General features: G+C 34.3%; 1 protein-coding gene across 2 annotated transcripts in view; it reads left to right on the top strand.

The window, feature by feature from the left end:
• RNF180 (ring finger protein 180) overlaps positions 1-23627 on the top strand; it is a gene marked incomplete at both ends in the record, with an annotated part of 85113 nt that overhangs the window by 56510 nt on the left and 4976 nt on the right. For both annotated transcript variants that reach the window (XM_084233412.1, XM_084233411.1), the window contains 2 exons: positions 10395-10620; positions 13116-13241. In XM_084233412.1, coding sequence (XP_084089538.1) covers positions 10395-10620; positions 13116-13241 — 352 coding nt within the window. The remainder of the gene's footprint in view (positions 1-10394; positions 10621-13115; positions 13242-23627) is intronic.

Below are 23627 nucleotides of genomic sequence, written 5' to 3'. Positions count from 1 at the left end.
TCAGACAAGAAATAATGAAGAATGAACTGAGGCAGTAATAATGATAAGAAAAAAAGATGTAAAACTAGAATAAGCAAGTGGAGTGTATATGAACTTATTGATAGTGAGATGTAAAAAGTAAAAAAAAAAATGTAAACAATTGCTAAATTTCTTTCTTGAACAAATAATGATTCACATGTGGTAAGTCACTAAGATTTTGAATAAGGTGCAGATTTAAGGGAAAAGTTAACTTATCTCTGAATATGGCATGCTTTTCTATGCCTGAGTTAAAAATCCACAGAGAAAGGGTATCTACTAAACTAAAAGATATCCATAGATTAATGGATTCTTTTAGGGTTTAGCAGAGTGATCTGGGTTAAAAAAATAGAGATTATTGAGTAATCAGCATAACAAGTAATGGCAAAAACATTGGAACTAAAGGTAAAATTGCTCAAGGAGTACATGTACTGTTAGAAAAGAAAATATGGAACTACAGAATGCCAGCATTTAAATAGGTGGCTAAAGGAAGAAAGGCCAGAAGTATGAAACTGGCTTAGAAATTAAAAGAAACTCCATTCAAGTAGCATTCTTGAAAAGGACAATTTTAAGAGAAGAACCTTGCCGACAATGTTAAATACCACAGAACTGTCAAATACAATGATTACTAAAAATAGTCTACTGGATGTGGCAATTGGGTCATGGATGACTTTTGGCTACAGCAGATTTATTTTTAATTGTGAATAGTGGAAAAGAACAGACAGAAATAATCTTTTCTTTCTAGGAACTTTATTCTGAAAGGAAGGAGAGACGTGATTGTAGATAGATGTAAATGTATCATACAAGAAGTTATTTTCCATTGGCTTTTAATAGAAGAGATCTGTACATGTGTATCTCCTTCAGGGAGAACATGTTGAGAGAGGGTAATCATTCATTTTGTTTAAAAAAAATGAAAGACATGTTCATACATTGGAAAAAAACTAGGAAGATAGATAGTTAATGTGTGAATTTTTCACTGGGTTCTTCTATTTTCAGCTTCTCACCTTAAATACAGCTTGATTTTTAGTGACAAATAATCTATCCTTTGCCGGGAAGCCTTAGTGTGTTATATTCACCTTCCTCCTATGGCTGTCATTAGTATTATATTTTTTTATCCTTGGCTTTTAATAACAACAGTAATGTGTTTTGGTGTGGGTCTTTTTGCACTTAGAAATTTGGGTGTTCTATCGGCTTTCCTAATAGTTCTGTCCTAAGGTGTGCGAAATTCTCAGCTATTTTTTTCTTTAAGTTCTGAGTTTCTTTTTCTTCTGCGTTACCCAGTAACCTCTCTTATAGTGGAGGTCTGATGATCTCATAGAGTTTCTTCATTCTTCCTAATTCTTCTTGCTCTTTCCTCTTCCAACTGAGTTATTACAGGAATTTTATCTTCAATTTCACTGATTCTCCCTTTTACAAAACTGGGCCTACTTATTATACTTTCCATGGAATTTTTCATTTAATTCATTGAGGTGGTTTATTTGCAGCATTTCTATTTTAGAATGTTTTTATATGACTTCAGTCTGCTTGAACAACTTCTGCTGCTCTGTTTGCTTTTTAATTGCTGTTTCATTCTTTGTTCAGTTTATATGCTAAATCTCGTTTGTCTTCATAATAATTATTTTAAATTTACTGTCCATTAGACTTCCCATGTCTCTGTCATTAAGAGTGCATTCTGAAGATTTATGCTTCTCATTTATTCTGCACAGGGCATTTACTGTTTTATCGGTAGGTGGTGCTGTGATTCTAGTGTTGGAGTTCTGTTTTGTTTTTTAGGACCACAATTGTGTTGGTGAGATGGGTCATTCATGCATTGTCTTGGTTGGAGTGGGGAAGGAGAGGTAGAGGCAGCCCGACCCCAAATCCCATGCCATATTCTGTCTCTTTCTGATTCTGTTCTCAATTTGTGCTCAATTTGAGCACAAAAATTGTGCTGTTCCAGGCCTAGCCACAGATATCTGCAGCCAGTGACAACTAGCTCCAAGTATTGACTTCCCTGGGTCTACATGGAGCAAGGGGAGGACAGTAAGCCTTTATGTCCAGTGCTGCTGAAATTGCTGAGTTTTAGTGTTGCTCAAACTTGGCAGAAAATGTGGCTTTTCCATTCCTCTGAAAAAGGAGCTCATGGGGTCCTAGTGATGTGTTTCCCCAAAGCTTTGAAATTTCCCCAGTTATTCCATACCACAGCCAGACAACCTGCTAGGCAGAGATACCGGGCATATTTTATAGCTCGCATATGCTAAGTCTTGTTGTATGGGAGATAAACTTCCCTGCTTCTTCTAGGGGGACGGGGAGGGACCTCCACTTGCCACAGTAGTCTGTGAAAATTCACAAAAATTTTAAAGTCCAATCACAGCTTCCAGCTTTGGGAGGGGATGCTGTGTTTTCCCCACTTCTGTGTAGGATTCTAAAAACTTTGTCACTAAAGTATTGGAATTGCCCCTGAGTTCCATGCTGCAGCAGATAAGGTACCTTCCTGGGTGGGTGGTAGCGCAGTTTTTCTGGCTGGCAAAGACTGAGACTTGGTACAAACTTCCTTGCTTCTCCTGGAACTGGAAGAGGATCTCAGCCCGCTGTACTACTCTGTGAGAATTCACAGGGATTCAGTGTCTGAACATGGCCTCTAGCTTGGGGGTGGGGGTCCTTCCCTGCAGTAGTTCTAGAGACCTGTACCCTAAGTAATTCAGATCCTTCACCCATTTCTTCACTCCAGCCCTACCAGTGGCAGCAGCATTGCCTGAACTCCAGCAGTAACTTTGTATTCTGCCACTGCTGTTTGTTGTCTCACCCACCCTCCCCAGACTCTGCTAAAGGGTTTTAAGCCACTCAGCTTTAAAAATGCAAGTGCATGGGAAATCAGATATACCCAGGTGATAAGTTGAAGTTGATGCAAGGTGTATGAGATATTCAGTTGTTCTCTGTATATCCTTAAGGGTACATTTTCCTGACATAGCTTACTCTATCCTGTTTTCTGGGCATGTCCTGACATTCATATTAGTTTGAAATGGCAGAAAGTTACAAGCCTGAAACTCCTTTCACACAGCTCCTGCTTTTTCTTTATTTCCCACAAGAATATTTTTTGGAGTTAATCATTTTGATTATCTATTACATTTTAGGAACCTTACCATTATGCAAATCAGGAAGTAGGTGTAGTTGACTTTTATAGTACGTTCTAGAAATCACATGAAAATTTAATTTTATATATTAATAAATTATTGGGGTATGATATTCCCACTAAAAATTAAATTATCAAACTATTGAGTACATGGAGATAAAGCCTGTACCAAACTGTTGGCCTCATATTGTCTCTGTTCTAAATATACTATCCTTTAATAATGGAAGCTCATGCTGTTTTGATTGTGGGGAACAAGAATTTACGGAGTGAAACTAAAGGAAATAAAGAACAAACAAACCTGGGTTAGGGTGTTCTTGTCCTTAGAATGGATAGACAAAAAATTAAATGGTGTATGTGTATGTGTGTGGCCTGCTATCAAAATCCTTAATAACATGCTATACTGATATAATGATTTTAGGTCACCAAACCTTTTCACATTTTACATATGATGGTATGATAACAATGGGTATACAAAGAAGTAGATTAGGGGAAAATCTGTTATTTAAATACAGGAAGGATGAAGCTCAAAAATATCACGTGATTTGCCCATTGTTTTGAAAGAGTTGCATGTGGGCTATAGAGAATGGTAAGGATATCTGCTTTCATTTAGATAATGTCTTCTGAGAAGGACGAAGTAATATTTTAGGTGAGACCTAATGGAATGAGAAAAGTGACAGCTGTTTATAAAGATAAGGGAAAATATTTGAGGCAAAGGAAATAGCAAGTGTAAAGTTATGTGGAATAGTTAAAAAGAGAAAAGGCAAGTATGCTAAATAGCAGAAAGTACAACTTATTGAAGCAAACTATAATTTAATCTACATTTGGAGACCGATTTTTTTTGTATACCACATGAGAAAAAATATATAGTTTTCAAATCCTACTTTCCTTGATACTTGTATTTTCATCAGATTGTTCTGGGAAATACAATTTTCATAACAGAGGAAAAGGAACCAAGAAAGAAGTAAGTGCTAACCTATAATGCTTATGCTTAAGATGGCACGTATTATTTCCACTTATATTCTATTGGCCAGAATAAGTCACATGACCAACCTGAGGAAGATGAAACAGCAAAGTATGTTTTCTTAAAAGAGGGAATCTAAACAAATAATTGGATATAGCAATATAATTTACAAAGATATAATCTATATATATGATACTCTTAGCCAAAAATATTTTTCTCTCTTACACATGCAAAATAATTACCCACTCCATATAATGGTAAGTGATAAATCCTTTCCTAGACTCAAATGCAAAATTTTGTAATAATTTTGTATCAAGTCTGGATCTAACCCTTCTGAGCCTTCTCTCAATCCTATGAATGCTAGAATTTCTGAATTCTGTTATTCTCCTTTCATTGATGTTTATGAACCTAAAAATAGCTATTTTGAAAAAGTGTTATGCTGATTATGATATCACAGTGGAAATGCAGATTCAATAGAAAATCAGGAATTTTGAGAAAGTATAGGTTCTAATTTTTAAATACAAGATAATTTTTCTAAAAGTACTATAGAAACTATAAAAATATGAATTTAAATATTTTTGAGTGAAAAGAAAAAGAGTAACAAGTATAGCAGTAAAGACATTTTTGAAAGGGAGATATGCTTACTGCAGATAAGAAGAAAACAGAAAGATCATGTCATCTATATGTAAGAAGGAAACTTGTATAACATTACATATAATGAGGATACCAAAGAAAGAAAGGAACAGAATATTTGAAACAATAATGACTGAGAATTTCCCCCAAATGAATGTAATATACCAAACCACAGATCCTGAAGCTCAGAGAAATTCAGATACTTATCTAGTTCTAGTCAATTTTGTGTACCTCTAACTGCATCAAAGTTCTTCCCTTAACTACAATTTTCACGAATTTTTTACCCCATATCACTGTGCTGTGCCTTTCCCTCTCAAATTAGACTTTCTGAAACAAAGGTTAGGTAATAAACCAAAAACCGAAAACAAAGTTTTGTTGTAAGAGATGAGTCTTAATGGACCTTCATCTTTTAAAGTCTTTATGACTTTGGATTTTCTTAATATTTGAGACTGCAAATTTGTTGCTTTTCTCTATTCTTTATCTCCTTCTGTTAATCCATTAATAAAAGCATAAAGTATTAGATTGAACTGTATAATATCATCATTACTGTGAGACTAAAATGTCAGATATCAGCAATTTCATATGATTTAAACTAATAAAAATCCTATTACCAACCACTTCCCCCAGAGCAATATACTCATAAGCACATAGTCTGCCCTTCATATTATTTCAGATGACAGTTTTACCAAATGTTTAGTCACTGCATAATCTGATTCTCCATCTTTCAGTTTCTGATTACCAGTTAGTTTCCTCACTCTCTGCAAACAAGTGCCTCATATTTTAGATTTTGTTTGGACAGCATAATACTCTGAGTTGACAACTTATCTATTGGGAACACTAGCTCCCATCACTGACAAACATCATATCAGAGTGATTTTATGTAATTGTACTCATGTAAATTTCTACTCAGCACACAGTTCTTTTCTCAGTAATAATCCAGGGATCCAGGTTCATATTTCTATCATCTTCTATCGTAACTCATTTGCATCAATCTGGATGGTAAAAGCAGGTAGGATCTATCACCAGTGAGACGTTTATCATGGGGCTAAGCCTTGACTCACCCTATTTTACAAAGAATTCAGTCAGATCAGTCAGTCACTTCTTGCCATACCTAATTGACAGGAAGCCTGGATATGTGGTCTGGCTGTGGAACAGCAAGAATAAGAAATGGGCTTAGTAAACAATTGTAAGTGAGCAAATGAATTTCAATGGGCTTTAATAACATTTTAATTTAAAAATATCAAGAAGTAGATATAACATATACTTTAATCTGAACACTGCTAAATATTAGCCTGACTCTTGAGGATAGGAAACATTCTTTCTGTCCTTAAGTTATGATCATTGCAGATCAAACTAAATACTAACCAATTGCAAAACGTAACTGGGATAAGATACTCTAAGCTAGCATTGGTGACACAGAGACACGAATATGATGGTAGGTTACAGAAGCAAATATTGGGAAATTCACACTCAAGCTTTTTCATTGTATGGCTCCAGACTTCAGTTGAGGCCCCACTAATTCTGTTTTTCCTGTGGTTTGCGTCTTTGTAGTTATCAAATACTAACTTACATTTTAAATCTTAGGGTATTATTTCAGATTTTTAGTAAAGCAAGAACATAAGCTAGGGAAAATAGATGTTTTTGAAACATTCAGAGACATAACTCTATAACTGTATTTATGCCTAGCAAAGTGATTGATGTAAAACACAATTAAGATGTAATAATTTTTAATATATCCATAATTTCCTATTAATGAGATGTTTTGATAAGTTGAATATTTGTATTAAGTGACCCACTATGAACCACCAGCTTTAAAATAATTACAAGATTAAAAATAGAACTAAAACCTTACCCCATATCACTGCAAATTTGAGACTGCAAATTTGTTGCTTTTCTCTATTCTTTATCTCCTTCTGTTAATCCATTAATAAAAGCATAAAGTATTAAATTGAACTGCATAATAACATCATTACTGTGGGACTAAAATGTCAGATATCAGCAATTTCATATGATTTAAACTAATAAAAATCCTATTACCAACCACTTCCCCCAGAAGGTCCTTACCCTTTCCTTGGTGCTTTAGAGGCCACTCCAGGGTCTTATAGATCTTGTTTAATTATTTTAATTGTATTTATCATCTCATAGAACTATAAATATAATGCTGACAGGTCTACTGATGTTATGATATATCTAGGAATGACTATTTTGGTTTTTGTTACCTGCGTTCATATTCTAGAGCTACCATTTACTATCTATGTAAATTCAATTAATTTATTTAATCTTTACTTTTTAATGTATACCTTTAATCTATGCTTCAATTATTTAGAAGTAATAATATGCTGAACCCATGGGTATATTAGGTAGGGTGTCTGTGTGTGTGTGTGTGCGTTAACTAAGTGTGTTAGAACCAAGATTTTTTTCCCCAGCCACCATTCTTTATATCCCATGTCCTTTTCCTCCCCAACCCTCTTAACCTCAGAGCCCTCACTACATTTATTGATGTCCACTGGTTTTTTAAAGTTTCATGTTATCTTACTGTCTACCATGTAAATGTCCAGTATTTGTTTTTATCATTCTGACTTGTTTTGTAACACATAAGTCTCTCAAATTCCCAGCATTTCATCCTTTCTTATCTAAATATAAGAAGACATTAAGTTGGTGGCAAGAAAGAAGTCATGGTTACTTAGGAAATGCTGCTGAGAGACTTGGGAAGATTATTCAAGAAAGCATGCTAGAATTGATTGATAGTGACTTACCGAGCATTTTCAGCAAGTATTTAGAGAAAGTCAAGTTAGACTGAGTAGAAATATACTCAGGCAATGAGGAAATGTACACGCAATGAGGAAATATACAGGCAGTGAGGAAAAAGAAATCACATGTAACAGGATCAAGTCTCTTGTGAAACTTCGCTGATTAAGAGAATAAAGGAATGCAGCATGAGCTGGAGAGGTCTGGTTTTTTTTTTTTTTTACATGTTTACTTTTGTATGAGAGATACTAGAGCTGTATTATTTATGCTCAACCTTATATTATTATGTATCTTATATAGTCAATCTTATATTATTAAGATTGAACTAGTTGAGAAAGGTAGTGAAGTAGTAACTTGGAGATAAAATAGTGGCTTAAATATGTAAACTACCAAGATAATTTTTGAAAATTTTTAATCAATGAATGGCTAAATCAGGTTTATATATTTCAAAACTTAAGCAAAGATTTCTCACTCTTCCTAAATTTATCTGTAGGCTCATGCAGTTCCAATAAAAATTCCAACTTTTTAAAAAGAACTTGACAAGGATATTCCAAATTTAATATGGTCCTAGACTAGGACAAGAATAGTCCAGATACTCTTGAAGAATCACAAAAAGATGAAAAGATTTTATCAGATATTGAGGCTTATTATAAAGCTACAATAAGAGACTGCGATAATGGCATAGGAATAGACAGTAAGCTAATAGAAGCCTTAAAAACCAACCCATGCTTATGTGGTCTCTAAGTAAATAGCAAAATGGCATTTCAGAGAGAGGAGGAAAGTTCTTGCAATAAATGAACTGTACTAGTTAATAACTACATAAATATAAAAATAAAATTAACACCTAATGCATATCATATATTTAAAATCTATTATGAAATGCTAAATAATACTATCTTGATGACCATGGGAAAGGATAAGAGTTCTAAAATAAGATAAAAATTCTAAAATAAGATTGTTATTGTAAAGGAAAATTTTTCTTTAAAATTAAGAACTTCGGGCCTCCCCTGGTGGCGCAGCAGTGGAGCGCTGGGCTATGAAGCTGCCCACAGCCTCTGCAGTGCTGGTTCGATCCCCGGCCACTGGGGAGGGTCCCACATGGTGCAACAGACCTCTCCTGCCATGCCCGCTGCTCCCCTTAGCAGTGTATTTCGTCAGTCTGCCTGTTCTGTTCCCTGCTCTGGCTCTGGTGAATTCTCTCACCCTTCCGCACTTCTGACTGTACCCAGTGCTTGTATAAATAAATAAATAAATCTTTAAATAAAATAAAATTAAGAACTTCATTCCATCATAGAATACCATGAAAAGAATGAAGAGACATACCAAAGAAAGGAAAAAATATTTGCAACATATCTAACCAGTAACCACAAATAATTAAACTAAGCAAAATTGCCTACAAGTCTATAAGAAAGTCAGACAACTCAATTAAAAATAAATATGCTAAATACTCAAATAAAAGAAAATTACCAACAAGTAGCAGAAAAGCTGGCAGAAGAGAAGCAAAGTCATCTAGATAAATTAAATATTAGTTTAGGGCCTCCCTGGTGGCGCAGCGGTTGAGCGCTGGGTTGCGAAGCTGCCCGCGGCGCCGCCGGTTCCATCCCTGGCTGCTCCCCGGCCACCGGAGGAGGGTCCCACATGGTGCGCAGACCTCTCCTTCCGCACGCTGCTCCCCTCAGCAGTGTACTTTGTCATTCTGCGTGTTCTGTTCCCCACTCTGTCTCTGGTGAATTCTCACCCTCCCGAGCTTCTAACTGTACCCAGTGCATGTATAAACAAACAAACAAACAAACAAATAAATAAAACATGCCTCTATAAAAAAAATCTTTAAAAAAAATTAAATATTAGTTTATACAATAGAAAGGTTTTTCTGCATTCTTAATTTCTGTATGCTTCACTTACACTTTTACATTTCATGTAACATAAAAATTGCCTGCAGTCAAAGGTCCACTCAAGTAATTAATCATTGATTTCCATTTTTTCACAAACATCAATGTGAGGAAAAGAGAAAAGATTAAACTGTGTAGGTTCCCATTGTGATTCAGTGGACTGAGTCTAGACTTAGTTTAAGGAAATGTTTCTTAGGCTCCAGCAAAAACTAGAGGACCTGGAAAATAGGATAGGCAGAACAGGATGGCAGGAGCAGGGAGGAAGATGGCCTAAACTGATATTTATCATGTGCTAAGCACTGTGTTAAATGCTTTAAGTGGTTTTACTTTATTTAATCCTAACAGCCTCCTGTATGAGACAGATGTGAGGTTAATAGGAATTGGGCTACCAGATCTTATGCTGCTAACCTCTGATCTGCCTCTTTCCTAAAAACCTTTTAAGTAGCTTCCTTCTTAATTATTCCATTGGGGGTGGAGGGTGATTATTATATTTTCCATCTGCAAGACTGATCTCAGTGCAGTGTCTTTGACTTGTCTACCTCGTAACATACTTTCGATTTTGACCTTTTCTTGGCCTTGAGGTTCATAAAGTTTAGAAAAGAGAGTATTCCCTTGTATTGTAGGAGCATGAAATATGATATATTCTTGCCCTCCTTTTCATCATGTGTCAATGTCCATATAGGGCTCCATAACCTTGTTACTATCCACTTATGCTGTGTTGGCAATGGGATACATGTGAAATGTGTAATCCTGGAACTGTATACATCTAACACCTAACTGGTGCTTGTTAAATATAGGTATATTTAATGTATTTAGGTATATTTAGCATTAAATAAAAATACTGAAACGAATAAATTAAGACTTCTGGGTGTTTCATATATGTTTTCAGTTTCTTCTTATTTTGTAAAGTAGAATTTCTATATTATATTTCTAATAAACATTTTCATTCTTTTTAATAAAATAAAATCAGTCTCTCATTCTTAAGGAATCGAGTCTCATTGACTAAGAAAAAATTGTTCTTGCTTATGTTTTGCAGAGTTTGAATACTGAGATGAGTACAGATGATGACAATGAATATGCAGAGGAAAAGGAAAGCTATATCTGTGCAGTCTGCCTAGATGTTTATTTCAACCCCTACATGTGTTATCCTTGCCACCATATCTTCTGTGAGCCCTGCTTACGGACTCTAGCCAAAGACAATCCTGCAAACACTCCATGCCCACTGTGTCGGACAATTATTTCTAGAGTCTTTTTCCAAAAAGGTAACTGTTCTCATTCATTAACATGATTGCCTGATTATTCTGAATACCTTTATGGTTTGATGAAGCCCCATTTGTTTGTTCTTGCTTTTGTTTCTCTTGCTGAGTTGAATCCCAAAGGGCATCACTGAAGCCAGTGTCATGTCATACTTGTGAGAATAGCCCATATCAAAAAGACTAAAAACAAGTGTTGGTGAGGACATTGAAAAAAAGGAACCCTTATAAACTGTTGGTGGGAATGTAGATTGGTCCAGTCACTGTGAAAAATGGAATGGAGGTTTCTCAAAATATTAAAAATATATCTACTATATAACCTGGCAATAGTCCTCCTAGATATCTATCTTAATGCAATTGCAAAACACTATTCTAAAGGATATATGCACTCCTATTGCAGCACTATTTACAATTGAGTGAATTAAGAATATTTGATATATATACACAAAGGACTACTATTGAGCTCCCTTTTAACAAATACCCACTGATGCAATCTAATCTTTTCTATGCACTAGAATTCAGTAACACTTCCAAATAAGTTTTCAATATAAAAGAGGGTAGAGCAATGGCTACAATATACTTTCTGGAAGAGGACAATGTGGAAGAAGAGGAGAAGGATAAAGAGAGAGGAATCAGAATTCTTAAGTTATAAACTCTTCATTTGGTTTATATTATCTCTCACAATGAAATCATCATCATTTACTCAGTGTCCTGTTTATCTCATTTACTAGGGCATTTAGAGAGCTGCAAGTCAATTTGCCAAGAGTTCATTGTTAACTCAATACCATTCATCTCACATAATTTTTAATTTCTCAGAAAATACCCTGAATTACAGTCATTGTTACTTAAGTCCTACAAGAATTACTGCTGTTGATGAATGATTTTTCTTAAAGATTTATTTGTTTGTTTGTTTGTTTGTTTATACAAGCACTGGGTACAGTCAGAAGCACAGGAGGATGAGAGAATTCACCAGAGCCAGAGCAGGGAGCAGAACAGGCAGAAGGACCCAAGTACACTGCTGAGGGGAGCAGTGGGCACGGCAGGAGAGGTCTGCACGCCATGTGGGACCCTCGCCGGTGGCCGGGGATCTAAACGGCGCTGCCACCAGGAAGGCCCTGTTGATGAATGATTTATAAGCCATTAGATAACGTCCTCCATTCTTTTCACCCATATGAATGGCACTGAGAAGTTCTTAACTAGGTGATGGTGCTGTTCACACGTAGTGGGCAAAGTAGACTTGAATAAATAGCTGTGCGTTGCTACAGAAAATACAATGAAACTATCCAACCTCAAATTATTTGACCATTGAACACATGAGGATAAAAATTCACTAGCCATAACCACCCCCAACATACACAACAAGTATACAAGACTATGAAAACACTTTTTCATCAGTGTGTGCTTGAATAACTGGTTCTTGGATATGGAATGGGAAAAGTAGTTAAAGGGAATTGCAGGTTTAATACATAAACTCACTTGCCTATAGTAGTCTATTTTTTATTTTGTTTCTTTTTTGTTTACATGTAAACTTTGTGACAATCTGTTTTCCTTGTGAATTACTTAAGTAAGAATTAATCCAAGATAGTAATTAAGAGAAACAGAAAATTTAGGTTTAAGCAGAAGCACGAAGCCTGAAATAGGAAACTGAGGAAATGCTACAGGTAATAATTATGGGATGAAAGTAAGAGGGAACACTGATGGATGCTTAATATACTTCTTAGATTAGTAACCAACTCTGCACTGTTCCCTCTAAGAAGAATTTCTCCATTAAACAACTCAGATCATGCCCTACTTTCCATGGCTCATATAGACACCATACAGAAAGCTATACATACATATGTATTAAAGAGACTGATGATAGTCTATATATAGATTATATATGTTATACACTATAGAGAAAGACTTCATACATAGTCTTTTTTTCTTTCTCTTTCTCATTAGCAAGCATTTTAAGAGACTGAAAATTTAGTTTTACATTTTAAAAGTTTTACATTTTAAAGCTTCTTCAAATCATAGCATTAGACTCAGTAAATGCTCTACTTATCACATATAGAATTAAAAAGGTTATGAAGTAAACATGTCTAAAGTGTGTTTTTCCTTTTCATTATCACTCCTGAACCCTGACCACACTCTGACTTTCCTGTTACTATGCTTATACATAATTCCTCTTTTTTTGCCTATATGCTTTGTTCATCTTTTAATCCTCAGTCTTCTTGAGGGCAAGGATTATGGCTTTTTCATCACTGTGTCCTCCATATCTGGTATCGTGTCTGTCATAGAAGCTATTCAGTAGATGTCTGTTCTATGTGTATGTACATCAAGTTACTTCAAATGTGAATATGAGGGAACTATGTTTGCTTGAGTTAAAAAAACGATTGAATCTCCTTTTGTCGTCAGCCTTAAAGAGATCTGAATTTATTCTCAGAACACTGTGATAATCATTTTTCATTTTCTTACCATTTTATTCAATTGAATACATTAAAATACTATTTTCTTTTCTTTAGAACTTAACAATGCCACAAAAACATTCTTTGCTAAAGAATATTTGAAAATAAAACAAAGCTTTCAGAAATCCAACTCTGCAAAATGGCCTCTACCAAGCTGCAGAAAAGCATTCCATCTTTTTGGAGGTAAGGCAACAAATGCAAAAAAGAATAAAAAAGAAGTCTGGTAATTTTCACCAAAGTCTCTCCTTAAAGCTCTTTTCTCTGTGTCTTAAAAATGGAAATAGATTTCTGTATTGATCAATTTTAAGTAAGGATTTTACTAAGTATCCTTGTTGAAAACTTCAGGTATGCATATGAAAAAAAATGAGACCGGGGCCTCCCTGGTGGCACAAGGGGTTTAGACGCAGCGATATAAAGCTATCCGCAGGCACTGCAGCACGAGTTTGATCCCTGGCCAGGGAGGAATCCACATGGTGCAGCAGACCTCTTCTGTCTTGCCTGTTGTTCCCCTTAGCAGTACATTTCAGTCAATCCTCCTGTTCTGTTCTCTACTCTGTCTCTGGTGAATCCCCTCACCCCCTGCACCTCTGGCCTGTACCCCAGTTCTTGTATGCAAAAATAAATAAATATTTTTAAAAAGAGAGAAAGAAATAAGACTATGATAAAAGCAAATTTGAGAGAAATGCATGATTAAGTTTACTTTGTTTTGCTTTTTGTAATTTTTAATATGTAGATAATTCAATTCATCTCAAAAGTAACAGATTTGATTTAAAAAACACTGGTATTTATAAAGATTCTAATACAATATCATAACTAAGTTAATATTTTACAGTTGTACAACAAGTTTAGGGCAAGTAGAAAGTGGAAGAACCTTGGTATAGAGAGTATCTCATATGTCTAATAAAAAAGGAAAACCAGTTTTTGGGTCTAAGGTTGAACCTGTTATCTGACGGCAGGGACATCATGGAAAAAACTTTTGTTTCTCTTTTCTGAATTGTAAAATGGGAACAGTTGTATCTATGAATGTCATTGTTATGAGGATCAAATGAGCTAATGTGAAGTCACATTTTAAATAACTAATTGTGCTAATAGATATAAGGAATTATCAAAGTATGGAATAGTCAAGGTTATCTCTAATAACTTTTTCACCTTTGAGAGTTTGTTACTGTATAATGATTATCTTACAATATAAATATAAAATGTAATTTAGAATATATATACTAAATGTCATTTTAAATCTTTTTAAAGACAATGGTCTATCAGAACATGAACTACTGTGCAGTTTTAGTATTTACTCCTTATGTTATTATGAGCTTTGGTTGTAAAGGTTCAGATATGAGATCTTCAGGGATTACTGATCTCCCAGGAACAGAAGAAACACCTACATAAGATGACCAGTAAGATCAATACAGCAAAACCCATTATCCATAGATTTGGCATAGAAACATTTAAATTTTATTTATGTCACAAAATACAGTATGAAATCAAAATAAGAATACCTTAAAGGATTTCATGTCAAAGAAGAGAAAATTTATAATATGAATTATATGCTTTAAAATGTTCCTTTGTATCCTATCTTCTTCTCTACACCCAACTTTTTAAAAGAATGAAGCACCTTTCTGCTAACCCTGCAATTTCCTTTGTCTTTTTATATTCTCTCTCACTGAAGCTATAATTTAAACAGTTATTTCTATGTGATTTCCTTATTTGTCCTCCCCATAGAAGTTCCACAGATCTTAACTTTTTTATAAGTATTTATGGAGGAGGTTCAAAGTAGTTTTATTATACAATCTAACTTAAGAAATGTATTACTATAAGGAGCTTAACAGTGCTGAGCTGTCAGGCTCAGCCAAAATGGAAAGAGTTAAGTCTTTAGTCTCTTGGTGAAGTGGTAGAAGCAAGAGTCTAAAACCAGAGGAAATGTTGGCTTCCCCTATTCCATTTTTCCTCATGCACCAGCACAGCTGTGGCTGTCTCTTACTGCTGAGGGAGCTCCAGATAAGAATCTGGCAATTCAGTGGTCCCTGGAGCATGTATGTTTGGGGAGAAAAGGGTGGGTGGAGACTAGGAATGGGAAGAGTTAGGAGTGGAAAAGTACTAGATATTAATTCAGAGTGGGGTCTCCCCTTTGTGCATGCAGTAGAGGTCTTGGTAAAGGCACCGATACAAGCCCTCGAAGCCTCAAATAAAGGACCTGGAACTACAGGTGCTGGGACTAGGAATGCAAATATACAAAAGAACTTCACTGTCCACAGGGACGGAGACCTTGACCACAACTCCTTTAGGGACTGTAATGTACTGACTATACATCAAGTTGGGTGTGAGGAGGGCAGCTCTCTCCTCAAGGCTTACAAGTAAGACTTATGTAATTGTCTATGATTAGGCCTGAAAAGTCATTCAGGATTTTAATCACAAACCAGATTTATTAATAACCAATATTATTAAGTACAGAAGCATCTTCTGTACTTTTTGTTTACTTCTTGCTTCCATGAGGTTTGTATTTTTCATATCTTTATACTAGCTACTTATATATACTAAATGTTATTTAATCTTGCTTGTTTTGAACTTTTGCAGCAGTAACTGTTCTTCTGCATGTATATGTGTCCTTCTGCAGTTGCTTTGTCATTCTGTGTTTTTTCTTGAGTTCATTCATTTCAAGAAATGTAACCACATTCATTTTTATTTCTATACTATTGTACATTATGTGAATATGGCACAATTTATCCTATGCAAACAACTGAGTTGCTGCTTTTGTTATTATAAACAATGCTGATGTAAATGTTCTTTTCATATCTCCTGGAGCTTAAGAATTCCTATAGGATAAGTGTCAGTGGAAAACTAGTGGGTCATAGGAAAAGCACATCTTTACCTTGATAACCTAAGCCAGATCATTTCCTTAAATGACTGTACTGATTAACCCCAGCATGTCATCACATTTGATATTTTCTGTCCTTTATATTTTTCCAGTCTAATAGGTATAAAATCATATTCCCTTAGAGTTTAATTTCCCTCACTCGAATTACTAACTTTACATATTGGCCATTGCATTTCTTCTTCAATGAAATGACTGCTTATAAGTTTTGTTCATTTTCCTATTTGGTTGTATTATTCTTGTTTATTTTTGAGAGTCATAAAGTGTTTTCTGGTGACTGCTTTTTCTGTTGACTATGTGAATGGCATCTATCCTCTCCTAGTTATGGTGTTTCTCTTTATGATATCTTAAGTTCTGGCTGTTCATTTTCTTCATCATCTTTCCATCTATATGCCTTCAGAAATTTTTCTCTACTCCAGGGGCACACAGATATTTTCCTGTGCATTTTTCAATAGTTGTAAACATTTCTGAGATTGATTCATGTTATTGTTTCCTATATTTTGGAAGGGGGGTGGTGGTTTTGGTGTGTTGTTTTGCTGTGTTGTAAGTAGGCATCCAATTACTTTGGGATTTTTTCCTATTTAATTATTATTTTTTATTGAAAATAATTAGTTATTTCCCAAATGCTCCATAGTACTCATCTGGTGTATTTTAAATTTTTATGTATGTGAATCTATTTCTGAGAACTTTATTTGGTTCTATTGGCTTATTTGCTTATTCTTTTGTCAATTCCATACTGTGTTAATTACTACAGCTTTATACTAAATCTTGATACCCTCTTCCTTCAAACTTGTTGTAATGCAAGAGTATCTTAGCTAAAAGCAAATTTTGGCTCTTTGCTCTTCCATGTAAATTTTAGCATTCTGCTGTGAAATTTTATGAAAAATGCCATGGGCTTGAGGAAGGGAGGTCCTACTCAATGTATGAGTCAGTTTGGAGACACCTGACACCTTACTCTGATAACATTCTCTATCTACAAACTGGTTTTTCTTTGATTTAGGTTTTCTAAATTTTTAGTATCTTATGATAAAGTTTCATAATTTTCTTTACAAATATATTATACATATTTTGGTTAGATTTATTCCTTTGTATTTGCTAAGTTTTTGTCCTCTTCTCAAATGCAGAGTTTTGCCAGTCCTACTTCCTGATTTATGGCATATCATCATTAGTAATTCAAACAGTCATTTTCTTTTTCCCCATATCCTACTTTCTATTATATTGGATTTATTTTATGTGTATCTCTTTTTTTTGGTTTCCTTATATAATGTGTACTGTTGTTTTCTGCATTTTTTAATTTATGAAAATGATGTTTTATATTGTATTCTATTTTTTATTTCTTTCACCTAGCACTATACTTTTAGATTCATCTAGTTGATATATGTACCTCCACTCTTTGGTTCTCCTTAAAGCTTATTACAGTATGCATCTACCACCTTCCATCTGTACACAGACTAGAATACAGAATACCTTTAAATCTCTAAGTTAATTCTTAACTTTAATTAGTACTACTACTACTTGTACTACTTGTAGTAGTACTAATGAATATCCTAGTTGCACCTAGTTGCGCAGCGTGTAGACTCAGGAGCAGAACATCTAGGTCACAGAATATCAATATACTTAGCTTCACTAAATAATGCCAGCAGTTCTTGCAAATGGCCAGTATACATACTTATCAATAGTGCTTGAAAGTTGGAAAAACATACAACAAAGGGAGATGACCCAGTGTTGACAAAGAATAGGAATTAGGAACCCTTGTTATATCATGCCTGTATATCTGATGTCTAATAATTTGATATCACTTCAAATGCTTTTTAGCCTTTAGAATACCAATTTTGTGACTGTTTTCTTCATTATTTTAAGAGGTTTCTATTTTCTAGGTTATCAGTTTTCCAGAATTTCTTACATTTTCTAGATATTAACCCCTTAAGCCTTACAAATTTTTATTCCATTTTATCATCTGAATATTAAATTTTCCCATGGTATCCCTCATTGAAAGAAATTCTTAACTTTAACGTAATTAAATCTTTTTAAATTTTATTTGTGTTTTGAAGTTTTATTTAAGAAATTCTTCCCCAACCCCAGGTCAGAAAGGTTTCCTTAGCTTCCATTATGTTAACTTTACAGTTTTACTTTTCTCATTGTGAGATTTAATCCAGAGTCTATCTCTTATGTTATAGAAAGTTATCTTTCTTCAAATAGCCCACTTTTTTTTTTTTGAAATTTATTTTAAATGATGCTTGGTCTTTTAAAGTATTTCCTAACTATTGTTGCACAAAAATGTTACTGGTTGAGATTTTGACCTGATACTTAGCAGCCTTCCTAAATGATCTTACTAAGTCCATTTATAGGGATTGGGGAGCATTCAGTGAAGACAATTATATCTGTATTATCTTCAAATAAGTACAACATATCTTTCTATCTAATACGTATGTTTTTTTTCCCTTGCTGTACTTCCTGAGTTAGGATATCTATTTGATGTTGAAGAGCAAAAGTGCAGCATCCCTGATTTTAAAAGGAATATTTGTAATATTTGCATTGAATAGAATGTGTTTTTGAGGTAGGTAGATACCCTTCATCAGGCTTTAAGAAGGATTCCATTTGTTCCCAGTTTGCTGACATCTTTTTCTTACATGAATTATTAATTTTGTGAATTTTTTCCAGTATTTTTGAGGTGATCATAATGACTTTACTCTGTTAATGTATAATATTCGTAGATTGTGATAGATTTTCTAATGTTAACCTGCTGTTACACTTCTGCTTCTTTCGTACACTGCCAAATTTGGTTTGCTAATTCTTTGAATTCATTCAGCCATGAAGTTATTTTGTACTTACTAGAATAGACCCATTCTTTTTCATTCTACTAGGCATTGTCTTGGAGATAATGATGAGTGAGCAGATATATTTTAATTTTCGTTCTTCTTACAAATATATACTTTGAATAATGGAAAGAGTTAACACTCCAGAGAAATGTGAGCTATCACTTTACATCTCTCATCAGGTGCTAATTCTTAGTTCCCTGAAATATCTACCATTTCCAGGTGTTGCATCCTCTGTTTATTAGTATCCAACTGACATTATCAATCATGATATTTCAGTTGATTCCCTAAAAAAAAATTTTACCTATTACGCAAACTAGCTTAGAAGTTATTTTTTACAAAAAAAAATTTTTTTGACAAAAAATAAAAAGTTCTATATTGCTGATTATTTTTTCTAAATATAGTCAAGTCAAAAAATGGGAACAAAACATTTAATGATTTAAATGACTTAAAATGTTGTATCTCCAAATATTGACTATTGTAAATAGTGCTGTAACAAACATAGGGTTATAGGTTTCCTTTCTTGTTTTTCTGACTGTAATAGAAATATGAAGCAGAAAGGCAAGTGTTTGAGACTTATTTATGACAAACCCCTTCATTTCTTGTGCATGATTTAGAAATTGCTTTATTTGGTCTGAAGGTGTTAGATTGATTCTGCATGTCTGAACATGCTCAGTATAAATAAAAGAATATCCACATGGAAAAGAGTGTTTTTCACTAATAGAAAACAAAACAGTACATGTTCCAACAACAGGAGTTTGAATATAACCTAGAAATCTGCCTTCTCAGAAAGTTGGAAGTAAGTCAGAGATTTTAAATGTTCTGTAGACTTGGTGCTGCCTTTTAGAAGAACTTTTACATTTCCCCCAAAACTAGAATAATTTAGTTCACAAGATAGTATATTTGAAAGGGCCTACAAATTCTAAAGTGTCTTTTTCTTTTCCAGTTACAGAATTAAGCCCTATTTTTGCTACAGGATTTACTCGTGAGTTTAAATTTTATTTCAGAGGATGACCCAGTAATAAGCCCTACATTAACATAAACTACTTTAAAAACAAGTAGTTATATACAATCCCACTAAATTGTAAAATCATAGATTCAGAAGAGTCAGAGAAGATACATAATTAACTTCTCCAACCAACACAGAATAGGCTCAACAATCACACCCAGAAATGAACTTGTACACTCTGCCTGTAACATGCAATGACAGGGAATTCACTACCTGAAAAAGTAAGCTTGTCCATTTTAACTACTCTATCAGAAAAATTTCTATGCTGAACAAAATCTTACTTCTCACAGGTTTCTGTTATTGGTTCATTTTTACTCCATATGACCATTCTTCGAATATACAAGGATATGTTTGATTTTTTTTTTTTTGCAAATCTTCATTCCATATACTAAATTTCCACATTCCTTCAGCTATTTCTCATGAAAACTAGTTTCAGTGTCTTGATTGATCCAGAAATGCTGACAACAGAGTTACCCAAATCATGTCAATTACATTCTGATAAAATAATCTAAGGGTACAATGCCTAGAAACAGAAAGAACTAAGATTGATAGACTTATCAGTGCAACTAGTACCTGTAACAGATTTGTAAAGTGCTAGATCTTGTTTCTGTAGATTGTTTGCATTCCTTTTAATGTTACCCAGGATGATTCTCATGTTGGGTCACTGAATCCATAGGCTGTTTAGAGCTGAATAGTTCAATTAGGCAGTAAACTCAAAATTAAGTTTAGGGTCCAGATAAATTATAGAAATTGTAAATTTGGTCAAATATCTTCATTTCATAACTGGCATTTTTAAAACTACCAGTAGTGTTTTAGTCCCTCTCTCTTCCTCTTCCCCCCACCACAAACATAGACACACACCCAAATCAATCCCCCTCATTATTTTTTTTCTATCTAGAACTTGTTTATTAATTCCATATGAAGTTGGATATTGAAAATGCTATCTTGATTTAAAAATGTGTATATATGACAAGTGCATACATACACACATACTTTTAAAGTCCACCCTACCACAAGATCACTGAAATTTACAAATACAAATTCTCCAAATTCTCATGGTGGGAGAGGGAACACCATGTAGTCTTTACCTTGGCCCTGAGTTCACAGTTCTAATACTGTGCTTTCTCAACTAACCTAAAGAATAGATGGCACAAAATTAAAATGTTGGAACATGAAATAAGATAAGCAGGTACATGACACTAGATTTTTTTTAAGTTTCGGTTAAGAACGGCTAGGAAGGCAGTAAAGGAACTCAGGACAGCCAAACTCAAACTGAACTATCAGTGTCTAATAAATGGTATAAGTTAATTTTTAAAAATGCTTCAGAAAAATGCTTCAGCAAAAAATCTTGCTGGGAAACTGGTCAATCTTGGGATAAAAATTCTAGATTAAGGATGTGGACCTTAAGAGAGGTAAAGGAAAACTTAACTCTATTTCTGAGACTTTGTCATCATGTTATCCCAGTTTTGTAATCACACTGATGTTGTTCTCTTGTGGGTGATGAAGGATACTCATCCCTAGCACACTGAAGTGTGCAAGGGGTATAAAAATATACTAAGACTGAATCTGGGTCTGTGCAGTGGCTGCAGGTTATTATTTGTGATGTGTTGTCCTTTTGTTCCAAATCATCAGAAAATGTGGAAAATTATAGATATCCACTATTCTGAGATATAGTGGCAAAAGAGGATGCAGAACTGTCCTCTCCTGGTTCAGCAGTGAAGAACAGCAATCTTGTTTGATCATCAGCTACAATCTTGTTTGATCATTGGCATTAGTATATGAGGAGGCCAAATTGGAGGGATGCATATGCCCTGATTCTGAGGACAATGAAGAAGAAAACCACAGAATCCTGGGGAATCCCAGGGGTAGACATTGGTCAAACTTATTTCTGACAATAACAGCAGTGGGGATTTCCTCTTCTGAGCAAAATATAAGTGATAGCAAGTGATAATTCTCAATGGCAGTATCTTGGGGGGGGTAACAAATTATAAAATTCATACTTATAAATAAATCAGAGAGAGTTTTGTAAAATTAAAGAAGACTGAATGAGTTGAAATTCCAATATGGGGAAGTTCCCCCAGGAAGTCTAATACTGCCAGCTATTTGCTTCACGAGAAGAATTTCCTGAGTCTGAGAATTATCAGGGGATTAATGTTGCCATAGGCTAAGAACTCAAGTAGGGATAAAGAAATCAGCAAGGTTTTGATAACCATATGGAGTGACATGTGAGATTGGAAAAAGAGTGCAAACCTGTAGCCAAGTTTCCCCATATGACATATGCTGATACCAGTGCAATACAATAGGCTATGTAGTTAGCCCAAAAAGCAGAATGAAATCCCCTACAGCCTCATAGAATTTAGGCAGAAGTTCATAATATTGGGGGGGGGGGCTTAACACATTTCCCATATTGAAATATGAAGAGGATGGAGGGTAGAACTCGATAAAGTGCCTTTTATGTAGTTGTCTGTGTGAAGGGTGCTCTCCGGGGTCCTACAGTGCACAACAAGTGAACTCCTAAGTTGTAACAACCCAAGTGCCCTGGTCCTGGCTCATTTTCCTGTGCAGGCAGTGAGCTTGCTCAATAGCCTCTTAGCTTGAAAGTAGCTCACTTACACAAATCTAGGCATTATTATCAGCCCTTCCTCTCAAAGACCTCCTATCAAAAAATCCAATGAAATAAGCCAAATGAAATAACTGGTGAATTGTACCAAATATTTATAGAAATAACACCAATCTTTCTGTAAATCTTCAAAAAAACTGAAGAGAAGGGAACACTTCCTAATTCAATATGAAAAGCTAAAGACATAAGAAAATTATAAACCAATATCCCTTATGAATATAGATGCACAAACCCTCAAAAAGTTCTATTAAAATGATTTAAATAGCATATTAAAAGAATTATACACTATGGTGTTTTTGCAAGGAATACAGGGGTGGGTTAAGAGAAGAAAACCAATCTAATATACCATATTAATAAAATGAAGGGGAAAATCATCTTGATTGATGCATAAAAGACATTTGACAAAATCAAGCACCCTTTCATGATAAACTTAGGATTAGATGGGAACATCCTCAACATGATAAATGGAATTTATGAAAAACTCATAACTAATATCAAACTCAGTTTGAAAGTCTGAAAGCTTTTCCCCTAAGATTATGAATATGACAAAGATGTCCTATTTCACCACTGCTATTCAACATTGTGCTAGAAATTTTACCAGAGCAATTAGATAATAAACACAAATAAAAGGCATCCAAATTGGAAAGATGTAAATTAATCTCTGTTTACAAACAGCATATCTGATACATAGAAAATCCTAAAGAATCTATGAAAATTTTTACACCTAATAAACACATTAAGCAAAGTTATAGGTCATGAGATTAACACAAAAAATCATTGTGTTTATCACATTGGAATATTAAGAAAGTAACTTCATCTGTAAGAATAAATAACTAGGACAACTTTTAACTAAGGATGTGAAAGACTTGCACTAAAAACAACATTGCTGAAAAAAAATTTTAAAGAACTAAAGTAGAAGGATAGCTCATTTTCATGAACTAGGAGACAATAGTGTTAAGATAGCAGTCCTAACCAAAGCTAAGCTATCTATAGATTCAACAGAATTCCTATGAAAATTATAATAGCCATTTTTCATAGAAATGAAAAGCTTATCCTCATATTTGCATGGAACTTCAAGGGGGTCCTGAATAACCAAGACAATTTAAAAAAAAAGGACAACATTGTAGGATTCACACTTCCCATTTCAATACTACAAAGCTATCAAAACTTTGTGGTACTGGTATAAGGAGAGACATATAAATCAACTGAATAAAGAGTCAGTATGTCTGTGATCAACTGGTTTTTTGACAAG

The sequence above is a fragment of the Talpa europaea genome (assembly GCF_964194135.1).
Source record: "Talpa europaea genome assembly, chromosome: 5".
Lineage (NCBI taxonomy): Eukaryota > Metazoa > Chordata > Mammalia > Eulipotyphla > Talpidae > Talpa > Talpa europaea.
The sequence above is the reverse complement of the archived record's forward strand: the minus strand, read 5'-3'. Positions and strand labels throughout refer to the sequence as shown.